This window comes from Citrus sinensis, chromosome 4 (genome assembly GCF_022201045.2).
Source record: "Citrus sinensis cultivar Valencia sweet orange chromosome 4, DVS_A1.0, whole genome shotgun sequence".
Taxonomy (NCBI): Eukaryota; Viridiplantae; Streptophyta; class Magnoliopsida; order Sapindales; family Rutaceae; genus Citrus; species Citrus sinensis.
In genome coordinates, this window is record NC_068559.1 from 4,444,333 (window position 1) to 4,462,320 (window position 17,988).

Below are 17,988 nucleotides of genomic sequence, written 5' to 3' on the forward strand. Positions count from 1 at the left end.
TATTTTTTTTATTTTGACATTATAAATCTATAAATATTTTGTAATATAAAAATTAGTGAAACCTCTTTGATTTTTATCGTTTTGGGAGTTTATGTCTCTTTGATCAATTCTATGATGGTGCAGTGCAGTCTACACATATAGACCAATAACATATCAATTTTTTTTTCTAAGCATTTAGAAGAAATCAAATCCAAAATGCACCATAGAGGAATTCAAATTGTATCCATCAATATCGATATGAGAATTAAAATAGTTTATCATTCTAAACCTCAGATAGTTTTCAAACAACTATATTATTTGATAGTGCCAAGTATCATATTGTCCATAAAATATTGCTGTTTTTAATATTATTTGTACTAATGACTCATATAATTAATAATACGATTTAATTCTTGATATGGACAACTATAAGATAACAATATCTAATTAAAAATATTTCATACAAATTTCTATCAAATTAATTAAATTACTTTTTATCGTTTCATTTACTCACTAATTTGAAATCACAAAAATTTCTTTGAGTTGTTATCGAAGCTTATACATGATTACATGTAACTTTAATACTTGATGATATTGTTTTACTACTAGCATTATGATTGATGATACTATAACTCTTAACATCTATTACTAACATTGTTAATAAGTATATTTGTTAGCCAATACTATTATTATTATTTGTAAATAGAACACATAAATGATAATTTTATCAGGCCTCCAAACTCGAACTCAAAATATTTTTTTAACTCAAATTTTATTTTAATTTAACCAAATAATAAATAATAAAAAATAAGACCCTAGGTCTAAACTCACGGCCTCTCTCAAAGCACTAGACTCTACCCATCGTCACCTCCAAGTTCCCAACGGAGCTTCCTTTCCTGGCCACGTCCAAAAGACCAAGCTTTGCCGTCAACACCAAAACACCAAGTTTTCAAACTTTTTCGTCAGTCTGTGTGCGCTCCACTGAAATTGTATGGCACAGTGGCCACTGGGCAGAAGAAAACATGTTAAGGAAAAAAAAAATTCTCACAAGAACCAACTAGCTATAAAATGCAAGAAAGCATCAAATGCGGCATATTATTTATTAGCATACCTTTCAATATTCCTTTTATTCACCTCTTGGTTATCGGCACCGACAACACCTGGATATTCAATAACACGAAGCACTGAAAACGCATCTCCAACTCTTTCACCTTCAAATTCAAATGGTGATTTGTTGGGACAAGAAATCCTTTGGTGAAAACCATCACCTATATCCAAGAATATTCATGTTATATCACAAAAAATCAATAACAAAATTATGCGGAAGTGTACCTGAATCTATAACATTGAATTGCTCTCTAGGATTGTGTGGTTGGCCTTCCAAATCTACACGTTCTCCTAGAGAATCCTTTAAGTTTTCTCAAGGCTATCTTTCTGACGATCGGATTTCAGAAAGAATATAAAAATATGTGTGACATGAGAACCATAACCACTTATCTAGACAACTTTTTTCTATTGTCTTTACATATTAAATGCCCATATCCTATTAGATATATTAAAGTCTGTAACACATAATTATTCACATATAGGCCCAATATTGGATTAAGGATCCAACAATATTGGATTAAAAATTCAATAATCTCCCACTTGTGCTATATGTGTAACCTTATAATTATGCTTTGTAAAAGTAACTCAAGATCGAAATACACCACTAATGCCATTTTAATCCTGAAAGAGTCTTTCAAAGAAACCAGAGAGAAAGTTACTTTATAGTCAATGCCTTCTTTCTGCGTAAAATCGTTTGCGACAAGACGCACCTTGCATCTCTCTACATTACCTTTCGAATCCCTCTTGGTCTTAAATATCTATTTGCAACCAATAGGTTTCGCACCTTCTGCCAATGGGACAAGATCCGATACGTCATTGTCTTTCATGGATTTTATCTCCTCATTCATGGCATCAATCCACTTCTGAGAGTTAAAACTTTTCATGGCCTGACAGAAATTGATTGGATCATCTTCCATCACTCCAATGTCTGCCTCATGTTCTTAGAGAAATATAATATTCCCCTAAAACTAAGCAAACAAACCCCCAACTCCCAAGCAACAGTCGAACATCTCCACACACCACCAAAACAGTCATCATTTCACCTCTCCCACATTATCAACTATCACTCAACCTCCCTTTTATCTATCTCACATTCATCAAACTATTATATTTATCTAAGTATTGAAGACAAAATCAAGCAACAAACTAAAGAATAATAAGAAGTTAGGGTTAGTATTTCTTCAATATTTATCTTTTATTTTTTTGTTGGGTTTCATACAAAAGATCGGTTGCTCATTTTACTACAATGTGGGTACATTAAATAGTTAATGTGAGGTCATAAATTTATAAATTAGTAAAATTCCAGTAAAATTCGAAAAAAATGGGTTTTAAACAATGTTGAAGACGAAACCCAAAATCCAAGTGACAAGTACCTGTCGCCCAAACTTAGAATGACTTGTCGTACCGGTCGCTTGGATTCCGGTATTCATCACCCAGATGACATAATACTGCATATTGGGCAATTAGTACTCATATCACCGAATATACAATCGCTTGTAATTTGGGTGACATTATCTATCGCCTGGGCAATAGTGCTGTCATTCGGATCACCTGAATTTGTTGATAATTAGTTATTTAATTAATATAGTAATATTATTGTTTGCAGTGCTTTTAATAAAGTATTATTATTATTTTGCATCAGGTTAATATAGTTGTTAGTTCTTATGATGTATTTTGATAGAGCGTGGGAGACTTTGAAGGATGGTCGTATAGAGTATGAGAATGGAAAAGTTACTGCATTTTGTTTTCAAAAAGATGTAACATTTGAACAATTTATTGCAAAGTTGTATGAAATTTTGAAGAAAAGTTCAGATGAATATTCCCTCTTGGTAAAGACAAATGTGAAATCAACTCATCTGACGCAACCCATTGATTCACTGCCTATAGACATAGTGAACGATGAAATGGTGAGAGTGATTATGCGTATGAACTCTGATCCAATTAACTATGAGTGCACTTCTATTTATGTAACAACAAGTCCTAAAGTTCCGATAGAACTTTCTTTGATGCCATCAATTCAAACTTCCACCTTTAAACACTACTCCCCATTCCGCTCCCATAATTATCCTATTGATGACAATGTTGTCAATACAAATGTGAATGCATGCAAAAACATATAACATTGAGTCCCAAATGTATTCTAAACATTGCAATAGTCCAATCAACATTTTGAAGGATGTAGATCGGTTTCAGGAAGTTAATGATTCATCTTAAAATCATCTTATCAGTCTATCAGTCTAATGGCTCGTAGTCGAAGTCGATCTAGAGTTCCAAGTCCAATAGACCCATTGTAGTTGAAGGCTCCAATTGTGCCATCAGATTGGGTAGCTTCAGACATGGTTGATGGTTCTATTTACAAGGGTATTTGTGTGGGCCAGACCAATTATTTAGCATGAAAAAACTTAAAGTATTGTGCTCCATTGAAATACTGATCACGTATTTGCCAAGTGTTTTTCGTGCAAATTTTCCACATTATCACATTTCAATCATGTCACCAAGCACCATTCTCGAAGAGAGAAACATAACATCTCATTGCCAATCCTAAACCACATTTGGTACTCATCATCAACTTGTTTCATGACTAGTCTGAGAAACAAATAATGTACAAAATTGTCGCTAAATCCTGGGGCCCCCATCGCTAGAAAATGACCAAAAATTGACTTTTTGAATAGCCTAAATTGAGTATCAGTTAACTTGGTCTGTATACGCATAATGAAAAAAATTAAATCTCATTAAATTTGAAACGCAATCGGTGAAATAATCCTCAATTGGTATCTTCAATGACCAGTGATGCATCTACTTGTTAGACATATCTACGCAATAAATTATGATAGTATTAGCATAAATGTTTTAAAAAAACAAAACTGAAATAGTCAGAAATCTTTAGGATAACATTGGCATAAATGTTTCGAAAGAAAAAAAACTGAAACAAAACAAAAATGATACAATTGGAAAACTTAGGCGACGACATGATTCAGTTGTTGTTGCCCTTCGTTGCCCGATACATGGGCAACATGATATATCGCCCAACCAAATCTTGGCAACACAATTCTGTTGCCCAGATTTAGTTCATGTCGCCTAGAACGCAGGCGACAACATGTATTGCCCAACCAAATCATGTCGTCACCCATTTGCATGGCTGGGCGATGCAAGCTTGTCGCCCGCGTTGCTCAGCCTCCCATGCCACGCATGGCCATTTGGTTGGGTGATGGGGGGAAGCCACCCACCTTGCCCAAGCTTAACATGGCCAAATTTTAGGCAACACGAGCAACCACTCATGTTCTTGATTGGTGGGCACACCAACCTTCTCTTTAACTTCAAAATAATTCTAAGTTTAGATCAATAATTTCTTAAAGGCATTTAAACAAATACTTGGTGTGCCATTTATTAGATATCTTAATATTAAGAAAACTCTAATATTTTCATACCCAATACACATCCTAATGATTAACTATGATCAATGATGAATCAACTAGGCAATTTAAACAAAAAATTATTCTAAATTAATGAAACAAATTGTGAAAGTACATAAGCCGCCAAAATCGTAAGTGAATAAATTTGCTGGAACCAAACTATAACTCACATAATTGCCACTAGAAGTGAAAGAAATCGCTACTGGAAGTGAAGGTTACTCTATCAAAGCGATGTAGCTAAATTGCGCCGGGTATTGAGAGGTGTTTCCCCTACTCTACTCGTGCAATGATGATCCCGACGAGTATTGAGAGTTATTTCCCCTGGGTACTATTTGGTGCAGTTTGTGATGTATGTATGTATGAATTCCATGTTTGCTGATGTAAGTTATTCAATGTAGAGTTATGTCACATAATTATGCATAAGCACTAGTACACTATATTATTATTATTATTATTTTAATATATATAATTACATCCACTCACTGAGCCGCAAGCTCACTATTTTCCTATTTACCCCTTTCCTCCTATGATTCCGCAGGATTTCGTGCAGATCAATTCTAATTAATTGAGGTTGGGCCACGAGACGTATTGCTGCATGTCTTGCATTTTGAGCACGTTTATGTTGCTTATGTTTTATATGTAAATATACATGAAATGTCAGTATGTACAATGAGACATAAGCTATGTAAGTTTTGAATTCATATATGGTTTCAGAAAAGGCACAGAGGTGGTTATGTGTTTATAGGAAAGGCCATATTTTATACATATTTTTCATGAATTAAATTTGTGCTACAAGTTTAAATTATTAGTCCGCACAATTCACCTCAATTCTAACATGCAGTTTGGGGCGGGTCGTGTTAGATTTGCCCTTGAGCTCAGTGGGAGCGGCTTCATATTCTGGAGCAAGTTTCTTGCTCTGGGGGGCCCATGGTGCATAAAAAGCACCATCACATGTTGATTCTTGGCTATAACATGACTAAAATTCTTGTCACTCGGTTTCACCGCATCTTTTTTTTCATCAATTGCCGGCGGCAACTTGTGCTTTTGATCATTGAAACTGTTGTAAGAATCTGAAAGTTCAACAGTGTTTCCGTAAGAGATTGGAGGAATTTTCTTGAATACGGAAACACACAATATATAGCCTCCGTCATAATCTATTTTGTAAACACAGAAAGGTGAAAGACGAAAAAGAACGAACAAAAGAAAAATTGTAGTGGAGAGCATAAGGAGATAAGCTTTTGTTGACATTGTTTGAGCAGCCGGCCTTGTATTTGAGATCTTCAAATAATTGTTGGCTAATGACAAGAGAGAAGTAATTAAATGCTCCTTGTATTATTTATTTTCAAAGATGCAGACAAAAGGCTAAAAAAAATTTTTTTTAAAAGTATTTTGACTTCTATTCAGAAATTACATTATTAACACATTGTTGATAGAAAAAAACCCTCTAGCTTGACAAAGCACAATCGATAAAGACAAGAGCCACGTCTCTATCTCATAAAACCAGTGTTTTTGTAAACATCACTATGGAACAGTACTGTCACCGAATCTTGATCATCTCTTATTACAATCTTTAAAATGCATCTGCTTGGACTTCGTATTAAAAACTTTCTGTATGTGAATGGAATGACTACATTTGTTCGCAAATTTAATTAACTTCTCCAATTAGTTCTTTTTTTATCAACTTCAGTATTTCAGAGGCTTATGCAGAATTACACAAATTTACCACTAATCGGAGCAACAATGTCGAAGACATCTTGTTACAAATATCACATACTGATGGGTGTCGAAGCCAACAAAAATAAATTCCTACTTTAAATAAATTGTGTAAGTGATTGAGCAGGGTCGTGTCCACAGAGATCGGTAATTAATTAAATCCTTTTGAAACGTAAAACGTAAAATAGGGGAATTGTTGACAATAATAAAAATCAAATTAAAATAAAAAGAATGCAAATTAAAGTTGTAATTCAAATTAGAGAAAGCTCTGGTTGAAGGAATTAACTCAGCTTGATTCGACTACTGATCATTGATTCAAATATAGATTATTATTACTCATGAATAGACCGGTTATAGCTACTGAGACCCTCTAATAGCCAATCTCTCCTTAACTAGTCGATAACCAAGGTACGACCGTTGGTTATTTCCCTAATCAATAGACAACCCTAGATTCGATCATAGAATTTAATCAATTGATAGCCTGAAAAACCAGAGAGACCCAAATCCTAATCAACACATATGATGATTCATTTAAATTAGATTGTTTATTCTCACAACACAACTCTCTGCTATGTTATTTGTCACAAGCATTAAATTCTTCATACGATGAATCCTTTAATTGACAATAGATTAAGTTGATAATTAAATAGTGGCCAATTACCTAATTAACAAACATAATCATGAAACTAATTCAGAGAATAAACAAATACCCAAAAAGCAATAAAACAATTAAAGCACAAGAAAGATCTCACAGTAGTGATGAATCAAAGCTTCGTTATCCTTCAACCAGAAAAATAGGTTTAGTTCTTCATAGAGAAGAGAGAAAAATTAAATCTAGGGTTTCTTTCTTTTTCTCCAATCCAAAAATCCCCCCTTTCTTTCACAATAGATTCCTCCTTAAATACTCTCTCTCTCTTCTCTTTTAGAGTTCTATTTAAAATAAAATACTAATATCTTAAATATTAAATTCGTAATTACAAAAATAGCCAAAAATACAAAACACGTTAAACTAAAAACTGCAGGTCCGCAGTTGACAGCACGCGCCCACGCCTTATCAATAAAGTTCTTCTGCCGCTCATAATTTCTCCAAGAGAACAATCATCCTTAAAAATCATCTTGTAGCTCAATTTTATCACCAATCAATAGAATTGCACCTACAAAAGTAAAACACAAGTAAATCATTATTATTAAGTGCAAAACATCGATATTAAGGGAAGTAAACAATGCAAAACTAGTGCATAAATTGCACTCTAACACATACTAATGAAAACTTGCTTCTCTTGCTTCCTTATTTCAATTGGGACTAGAGTGACATTTCTTCTGAGTTCAAAAAGGGGAAACATCTCTGTGTACCGTTTGTGTCACGTTCTCTTAATAGAAAAATATAACCCCAAAAGTTCTTGATTTTGGTAGTTTGGTCTTTGTATTAGAACTTGCAACCTGTTTCATGAGAAAAAATAATAAAAAATTGCTCTTATTTTTCTTGCTATCTAACAAGGTGCTTGACCATTTTGGTTACCAATTGATGTTTATCTATTGAATGCGGTTATCAATGAGTTAAATGAATATAATTAAAGGTCTGATACATATTTTTATATATAGAATATATGCCATAATTTAATGTGACCTCTGCCGTACTCGGAGCAAAAGAAACCCTTGTTAATGGCTGCATGTTTATACAACTCCTCAATGCAAGCGAGATCGCAAACGACGTCGTCCCAGTTGTGGCATAACAGCATCGTCACCTCGACTTCCTCGAACCTCCCTTGCAAATCCCTCGACACGCGCAACAACTCCAGTACGGTCACCACACGTGGCCTTGGCACCATATTTATTTATTTATTAATTCTATTAAATCCCATTTGATTTAAATTAAAAAATAATTAAAATAAAAGTCACGTTACTTGTTCTTGTGTTATAGGGGCCCACCTTGTAAAATAACACAAGGTCCCTTACAGTTATAGTTATCTTACTTATTAATCTACTAGTGGTGCAGTCAATTAAATAAGCTAACCCGGAGATCATTTGGGAACATACAATAGTAGCTATAATAATTAGGCATGTAATTAAACTAGCCCAATTATTTAATTCCAAATCTACTCCACTAAAAGATTGGAACTGACCTCTATAATTGTATACTCGAATAATAATTCGTCCCAAGACACATCGATTTCTTTACTGCATAATCCTTTGTACCACATCATTAATTAAATCGATATCTTAATTGTCCAATTGATTTAATTACATCTTATTCCTTGATACTTATTGGTTTTCTCTAATGATCATTTTCAACATACTAAATATGTTGACACACTCTGGCTAAAGAATTCTATGATCAAGTGCCGAAAATCCATCAAGAGATGTGTTGTACAAATTCTATATTGTTAATCTATAACTCCAATACTCATAATTGCTCCCACCAAGATACCGGGTAATCTTGACCACAATTGTGTGTCATGCCCATTTGTAACTCAAATAGAATAACAATTACAATCATGAAATCATAACTAACTTAATATTAAGATTACAGTAAAATCAATGCCTATGAGATTTAATAAGTCTGACAGTTATTTGAAGGTTAATTAAATCTCATATGTGATCTAGTTCAATGTAGTCAAACTACATCAGTAAATTCATATATGATTAAGATAAATTATTCAATGAATTTACTACAGTCTAAACATAAATAGAGCGCCCAACTCTATTTATTAGCTACGAATTTAATTTATTTAATCATAAGATGACTTGTATTTATGTCTTCTGTGAATCCATATGATGATTACATAAATACATATAATATGATTAAACGAGCCTTATTCAAAATATTATACAATTGAAAATATCTCAAATATTTTATTAATCAGAAAATAAATTAATATGCTTTAAAAGAGCATATAATCCCAACACTATAGCCCCACCCAAGGACTCAGAATATAAAAAAGCGGGCAAATCCGGTGCATGTCTCGAAATGACATACCATATGTAATGCTAATTATTTGGGATGAAATTTAAAATAAAATAAATTTAGTATGCTTACTCTTGCATAAAACCTTTCTTTTTTTTTTTGGTAGAGTTATTTTGGAACTAATAATTTAATTTATAAATATATTTTTGTTTTATCAATAATAACATTTAATTTGCAACTGCTGGGGATTCCTATTCCCTAGTGTTGGCTCGAGGAGAGCTTGGCAACAACCATTGCAACGAATCTATGACAAGTTTTATCGTGACAATTACTTGTTAATTGATTTCTTTGCACTTGATATACAATACATATCATATTATATCAATTTTAAAGCTATATACTAAGAATTCTAACATAATCAAATGCAGATAGGAGCAATTAATTGACAATCAACACGCCAATTGGAAAAGTTAAACATGTGTAAGGAATTTGTTGAGTATCCGCAACATAGTAGAAATATGGTAAAGTTATGATAAGACAACTGTGACAAAATAATATGTCAATATTCAATTATTGAATATAAATAATGACTATATTTGGTATTGAGATGTTATGATATAAAAAAATGATAAAGTATGAATACGTAATAATTTTGAAAGTTATTATGACTTTTTATTATATAGATAAAACAAATTTGGTTTTTAGATTATAGCAGTAAGTATTTATTAAGCTAATTAGAGTTAGAATTTAAAAGCTATTGTTTCCAACAATAATTAAGCATGGCGAATATCTAAAAACAAGTCTATTAGAAAATTTTTTATTTCTACAAAATAAAAAATGCATGTGCTATGCAATTTTTAAGGATTTGAAGTTACCGCTGCAGAGGAAATAATTTGTTTGCATCCTTTATTCAAACAGCTTTAGGCTTTTTATAAGAGCCAATTGGAAACACGCAATCTACACTAGTAACTGCACTTGGAACAACAAAAGACACCCTAGACAATAACACATGAAATACGAGAAATAATAGGAAACATGGGTAATAATTTTGCACACATAGTTAATAGACCACTTGTTGAGCGCCCATTTATTTCAAAGCTCTTATTACTAAGTCCTAGACTCCTCTTCTCAAGCACATGGCTATCAGGTACGTGGGAAGCTTGTTAAATGCATGGGTTCTTGCTCGTCTTTGGGAGACATATCAGCATGCTTGGAAAGAGATACACGCAAGACAATCAACACAAGATTTGCTTTATTTCTAGGACGCATGGCCAAGCACTCTACTTATAGAACTCCATAACCCAGAAATTACCAATAGCACGTTCACAACTCATCCCACTAAAACCAGCGCCAGTAGCCAGGGTCATGAATTCATGCCTTGTTCTCTCCTTTCCACCGGGACAATGAATCATCATAAGCACGTCAAAATGGGAATTTGATTTTGATTCAATGCTTGTATTAGGAACTTCTGGAAGCATTGACTCCACAACGATTACCTTTCCATCTTCCGGAATGCTTTTGCAGCAATTCTTCAACAACTTCAAGCAATGTTCATCATTCCAATCGTGCAGTATCCACTATATAAAAATTCTCATATTAATCAAACTATTGTTCGTAAAAATTTAATTTAAGGAACTCCTCATAATATGTCCACAAATTAAATTAAAAACTTACCTTCATAAAAATGGCATCACCTTTTGGAACACTTTGGAACATATCACCCCGCACATGCTCAATGCCTGTAAAATATTATCCAATTAAGAAATCAAACAATTAGAATTATGCCACTCTATTTTCATTAGCAAGATGTATTACGTCAAGAACTGTTTGCTCAAACTTAATTATGCCAATGTTATGGAAGTTCTTGATATACAGGCACACACAACAGATGTCCTCATTTTTTTAAATATAAATTTGGAGTTTTACAAGATTTTCACAATAGTAAACCACTGAAGAATTATACACACGCATATATGAGAGCAGGTTCAAGGGATTTTTTTTAATACAATTTTACATATAAATTTCTAACAATTAGGTTAAAGTTTATCACATGGTTAATATTAAAACTGCATGCAGTTTTATAATTCGAAAAATTAATTAACTAGACGCAAGTCCATATGTCAAACAATAAACGTGAAACACGATGCTCTTTCCTCTCTCTTATCATCTTAATTTATTTAAACTAAGTAATTTCATTCAAAGATTGAAATTACACTTCATTTCGGAGGAAGATCTTCCAATCAAATTACAGGCAACTTAAAATTAAAAGCTGCCTTAGTTAACACGAGTATGCGTGTTGCAGGCTCTTCGGATGAACTGAATTCTAAATCAGCATTGTCCTTAATTTCCTCTTGAATGTCCAACAATACTTAAAAGATTTCCTTTGCTTGACATCATGTTTAGGACATTCATATATTTCTCTTTTTAACTTATGTGCTCATCTCCTTCAATCCTCCCTCTACTCATTATAAAACATTTTTTTTTATTCCGATGGCTGTTGGATGGATGTTACTACTACAAATTAAAATATAGTACTTCCCTAGTTCTCTGTATGTTTACTTTAGTTATCCAGTAAATCGAAACGTGATTAGATGACTATGCTTTGTTAATCTTTAAAAAAATATATGTAGAAACAATTGCCAACATTTTTTTTCCAATATTTACATTTGGTTTAATAAAAAAATTTATGTAGATAACATCTTTTTTTATGGCTACATGGATGTGTACCTTAGTTCACTGGTAATTTAGAGGGAGAAATAAAGGGTAATACAAAGGTGAGAGAAAAATATTTTACTTATACTATTAAATTTAATAATATGGCACCTATGCGAATTAATTAGTTTTTTAAAATAACAAAATTACACGTGAGCTTTAATATTAATCCTTGGATGAACTCTATTAGAAAGAAATTTGTTTCTAAAAGTATCTTTTTTAAACTTGCCCCCAAAATAAGGAATCTTCTAAAAAAAAGGAAAAAAGAAAACAAACATTCCAAGTATTATCCTTAGTTTATCCTTTATTTTAATAAAGTAAGGAAGCCTTATATATATATATATAGATAGTAATGATCTAATCCAAAATTTTGGGTTTTGTTAAAAACCGAAAAAATTCATAATTTCAAATGGTTCAATAGTCCATTATACTATTAAATCATATGACTTACTAGATTTTTTGGACTTTAACAAAATTTGTGTAGTGAGAGAGAGAGAGAGAGAGTCCTTCTCTAGTAAGGAAATCTTCACTTTTTTAAAATGAGAATGTTACTAAAATATAAAAAAAACACATATTTCAATACAGTAGAAATTGTGTTTTTTTTTAATTTATTAGTAGCATTCTCAATTTAACAAAGTGAAACATATATATATATATATATATATATATATATATATAGTCCTTCTTTAAGGTGGGTGCCCTTATTTTTTTTTTTAAATGAGGACACGCTATTAAACCGTACGATTTAACGGTGTTCTTCATTAATTCTATTAAATCGCACGGTACAACAAAGTGTTTGCATTAAAAAAAAATGAGGGTGCCCGCCCTAGCGAATGGCTATATATATATTTATGAGAGTTGTTGCACTTTAATAAAGTGCAAGAAAATTGTTACCGCATATGGTATAATAGTGTAATGTCCCAACAAGTACTCGTATATATAACATGAGATTAATAATCATACGTGGATGTGGTGGGGCATGGTCAATAACATGAGGCTGGTCGAAATTGATGCCCTTAATATAGGGGTACTTGGTAGTGATGGCTTGAAGAGTATCGCCGAGATTGCCACCAACATCGACCAGTTGCTTGATGTTGTCGAAGCCCTTGTAAGATTCAAGAATGTTGCTCAAAACCAGGGAGGTATAGTTATACATTGCTGTGTTAAAACGTTTATTGAACTTAGGGTCCAATCCTGTGTACTCAAATATATGCACTCCATGGGCTCGATTAAATGGAATTCCTCCTTCAAGAATAGCATCTTTGAGTTGGGACCTACATAAATTCCGAAAAACCAATTTATCATGCATCATCTATATATATGCTCCATTCTGAGAAAAAGAGAGAAATAGAAATTAATTAATTACCAGCTCTCCAGAAGGACCTTGTCCTGATTCATTTGTAATAGGGGGCCTAGTAAGACGCCATCTTTGTTAGGCACATAGTATTTGGAGACAGAATTCAAACTATATAGTCTCTGAGCACCAGAAGCATCAAGTGAGCATTCAACAACACTGTAGCTAGCCAGAAGCCTGAGAATCCGATCCAGCATCATGGGTGCGTCTTTGTTCTTGGTGAGCAATTGGGCTGCAATATCTGAAGCACAGAGCTTTGCACCAGGACCAACTTTGTCTAGTATCTCGAAAATGCCTAGCTCATACACCGCTTGAATGGTCATGGGTAGCATTGTACCCATCACCAATTGACTAGCATATGCAAAGCTTTGGTCTCTTTCTCCATCAACTATAGAATCCATTTTAAGTTTCTTGAATTTCTCGTACGCTTTGCGGGGTTTCTTGTTTGGCCAGGGGGTTATATATAGACTTGTCGTTCAAAACCATCAAGAGTTTGCCAATATAGACTTGGTCATTCAAAACTATCAAAAGAGAGATGGGATTGACTAATGAATTAAAATTAGAACTTTGCCAGTATTTAAAATTTTCTTTGAGCTATATAATTTATGCAATCTTTGAGGCTATTTTTATGTTTTATTTAAAGTTTGTTGTTATTTTTATTTATTTATTTTTTAAAAAAAATGATGTTTGTGGGTATCGTCACTAAAGCCATCACGAGACTATAACTCGTCCACTAGGGCCGTCTAGGGGTTTAAAGGTTTGTTGCATACGCTAAATGCAACCGCGATTACCTGCGAAAGTAGTTTAGTTAGGATTTACTTTTTGTTTCATTGTTTTTATTTTTGTTTTAAGTTTTAGTTTTGCTCGAGGACTAGCAAAATCTAAGTTTGGGGGTATTTAATGAGCATAATTTATATACATATTTTACCCTTTATTATATATTTGCTAGTTATTTTATTTCTTATTTTTAATTAATTGAATTGTTTTATTGAATAGGGAATTAATTTGAGATTATGGATAAAAAGGATATAAAAGATTAATTGATTAATCTTTGACATACATTAAAGAATTTTGGAAGCATTAAAGATTAATTGATTTTTGGAAGTAATTAGATATACATGCACGTGGAAATCATGCCAAGGAACCGAATTCAACAAGTTAATTCATCATGCACATGCTAGGGATGGCAATGAATTGGATCTGACCCAAGATCCAAGTGATCCAAATCCAATCGGATCGGATTTGGGTCGGTTTAAAATGAATTTGTATCGAATTTGGATATTGATGTGCGGATCTAAGACGGATATGGAGCAGGTATGGATATAGCTTAATATCTAAATCCATATTCATATCCACCCATCTTTTTAATTTATAACAATCCTGTGGGATCAACCTCATTACCACTATTCTATCTCTAAATTTATGCGCTTGCGAGTATATTAAAATTTTTGACAACATGTTTACTAGTTGTTAATTTCAAAAAGTTAGGCCTGCAACGCGAAAAGGACAGAAGATGCCATAAAAGTCTTTTTGGACTTTGAAGGCATTTGCAATTACGTGAAGGTGTTAAACATAGAAGAAATTCAAAAACATTAATTAAATACAACTTCTTATGATTCAGTGGAAAATATTGATCACAAAGACCAGCTGGAGCTGATAGTGCTCACCATCAATCAGCTGTTGATGGGTAGTAACAACCTTTAATTGCAATCAGTGATATTGAGATTATGGGACTTTTGTCGTTTCAATTGCAATCCCAAATGGGACCTAACCATTGGCTGTATTATCATCGTCGCTTGCCAAACCCAAAAGCAAAGGGCTTGTTGATTTCAAAGAAAAAGAATTTTTTGTTCAGGCCATATTAGACCATTTGCTTCGTTGTGTTGATGGCTGTATTTTAAGACCAACAAAATTATATACATATAAATGTATAGTCTTTTAAGACCATCAATGACATCATCCTTATTAGCTAAGAATAATACCCATGTGTATCTAGAATAATCATCTACAATTACAAATGCATAAAATTTGCCACTTAAACTAGCATATCTAGAGGGTCCAAACAAATCTATATGAAGTAATTGAAGAGGTTTTGAAGTAGAGATATGATTCTTGTTTTTGAAAGAGGTTTTGATTTGTTTTCCAAATTGACATGCTTCACAAATTCTATCCTTTTGAAAACAAATTTTTGGAAGACCTTTAACTAAATCATTTTTCGAAATTTTTGAAATTAAATCCATGCTTGCATGTCCTAGTCTTCTATGCCACAACCAACCATCATCATGCAATGCCGAAAAACATTTATCATGAGTAGATGCACACTCTATATTAATCGTGTAAACATTGCCACATCTATTTCCCATAAACAAAATTTTCCCATCACATGCATTCTCAATAACACAACTTGATTTATCAAAGGCAACTTTATAACCTTTGTAGTTTTCTAATTTTTAAGGCTTAAAAGGGGCTTTAGCCCTCTGAACCATTTTTTTTTAAGTGTGCCCCGAGCACCTTCTGAATGAGTTAAATGAAAAGCATTTAGAAATATTTTTTAAATAATAAAACACTTGTAGCCCAATGGTACACGTGTTACTTAGTGGTTTTAGAGACTTGATTCGAGTCCCAATAATTTTTTTGAATGTATGCATGGTCCTCAATATTTTTCACGTTCAATATAAATTAATTGAAGAAAAAATGTTGGCCTAGTTAGAGATAGGTTATAGGTAGGTAGGGTTTTAAGAAAAAAGTAAAACTTTATTTGTGGGACACAATTAAAAAACATGGGTCCGAAACATTTATTGAAAACTAATTTAAGAGAAAATGTTGGCTTAGTTAGAAGTAGGTAACAAATAGGTACGATTTCAAGAAACAAGTAATACTTTATTTGCAAGATCCGATTAGAAAACATGGATTTGAAATACTAAAAAGAGTATTTTTTGTATAAAAATTTGAGGAGTGTTAGCGACAATCGCCTATCGTGACTAGTGTCTTGGTCCTTAATTTTTTTTTTCACGTTCAATATAAAAACTAATCGAAAAGAAAATGTTGACCTAGTTAGACATAGGTAACAAGTAAGGTTCTAAAAAAAGAGTAATACTTTATTTGGAGGGCCCGATTAGAAACACATGCCGAAACATTAATTAAAAAATATTTTTATATAAAATTTTGAGGAGTGCTAGCAACAGTTGTTCTTACAGATGACTGAGACAGTCATTACCAATCCCTCTCAAATTTAAGTGTTTGGTCCAGCCACCGAAGAGAACCCATGTGTGATTATGTACTATAGGTGCATTTGGTACATTGTTATTATATTATATGTTTTGCATTATTTTAATACAAGCATATTGTATTATATTGTATTGCATTAACACTTTATTTTATTAATATTGTGCAGCATTTAGTGTTATATTGTACTATATTAATTTTTAATTATACTATGTTTGGTATTGCATTGCATTGTACTATATTTTTTTGGTTATCATAAAAATTATATTTTTAGAAAATAAATATTTACTTTTTGATAACTTTGTCAAAAATTCTTTTTGTCAAAAATATTTTAATAAACTTTTCAATGATATATCTTTTGAAATAAAAATCCAAGTGAATAAAATAGATAACTTAAAAAATATCCTAACATAAATAAATAATTAAAACATATAGGCTTTGTTTAAAAAAAAGACATAATAGAGATAATTAATACAAAAGTTTGCACAAACTATAACATAGTCACAAATAAAAGGAGTTGCATTTTTAAAACGGGTTGCTTTGTCTCATACATCAAATCAAGATAAATAATTGTGCATGGATAAAGACAAACACAACTTTCACTCAATCCTTCGATAAGATGTATTCTTTCCCAACTATCCAAATGTTAGTTAATTTGTGACCACTACTCATCCTCGCAATCAAGAATTTATTCTATTACATGTCTAAGAAAAAATGTTATTAAATGGACAGCAAAAGAACCACAACTACATCATTTCGAAGCAATGGACATAACAAATGGACTTATGTACCAAGCTTGGCCTACCATGCATGTATGTTATGCAAAATATTGCACAATATGCAAAAATGTGGTTGCATGTGTGGAAATTTAACCACATAGGTAGAATAAGTGCAATTTTACTAAGTTGGACGAACATGCCCCATAAGCTATCTAGATGTAATGGGATGCTGAGATGAGCGATAGGAGAATGCAAAATGGAAGTTGATGCCAAGTAGTTGTCGATGTAGAGTTTATGTCAACTTAGGAGTGCTTACAAGTTCCAAAGATGAACCAACATAATTTTAGTTCTAAACATGCACTAATGTTGAAAGAAACATGTGAGATGAAAAGCTGATGCCAAGTAGTTGTCGATGTAGAGTTTATGTCAACTTAGGAGTGCTTACAAGTTCCAAAGATGAACCAACATAATTTTAGTTCTAAACATGCACTAACGTTGAAAGAAACATGTGAGATGAAGTGCCTCGAGATGCTGTAAATGCAGTGGGATCTCAATCAAATGCATGATTTTTTGGGAAAAAAGCTTCTTACAATAAGATCACTGAAAAACATCGATCATAATATTATCACCATCATTATTTTCCCCATTTGTGGAATGTGAGAGTTGATTATGAGAATTTTTTTATCTTTGTATCATGTGACTGAGATGTTGGAACAACTTTAACCATCTTTCAAATACAACTCAAAGATCAGAAAATACAAACTGTTGATGAAGAAATCTGGTCGGCTATTGCGTCAATAGGTGCCCACACTAACACTTAAATTGCTATTGAGGAGATGATTTAACACTACAACTTTACTG

The 17,988-nt window shown here is 32.5% G+C and overlaps 1 protein-coding gene across 1 annotated transcript; it reads right to left on the bottom strand.

The window, feature by feature from the left end:
* Positions 1-9,995: 9,995 nt before the first annotated feature.
* LOC127901800 (caffeic acid 3-O-methyltransferase-like) lies at positions 9,996-13,631 on the bottom strand. Its single transcript, XM_052439630.1, has 4 exons — positions 13,196-13,631; positions 12,793-13,103; positions 10,792-10,856; positions 9,996-10,694 (listed from the first exon to the last, which is right to left on the bottom strand). The coding sequence occupies exons 1-4, from the start codon at positions 13,582-13,584 to the stop codon at positions 10,398-10,400; spliced, it is 1,062 nt and encodes a 353-aa protein (XP_052295590.1). The 5' UTR covers positions 13,585-13,631; the 3' UTR covers positions 9,996-10,397.
* Between the last annotated feature and the right edge of the window lie 4,357 nt (positions 13,632-17,988).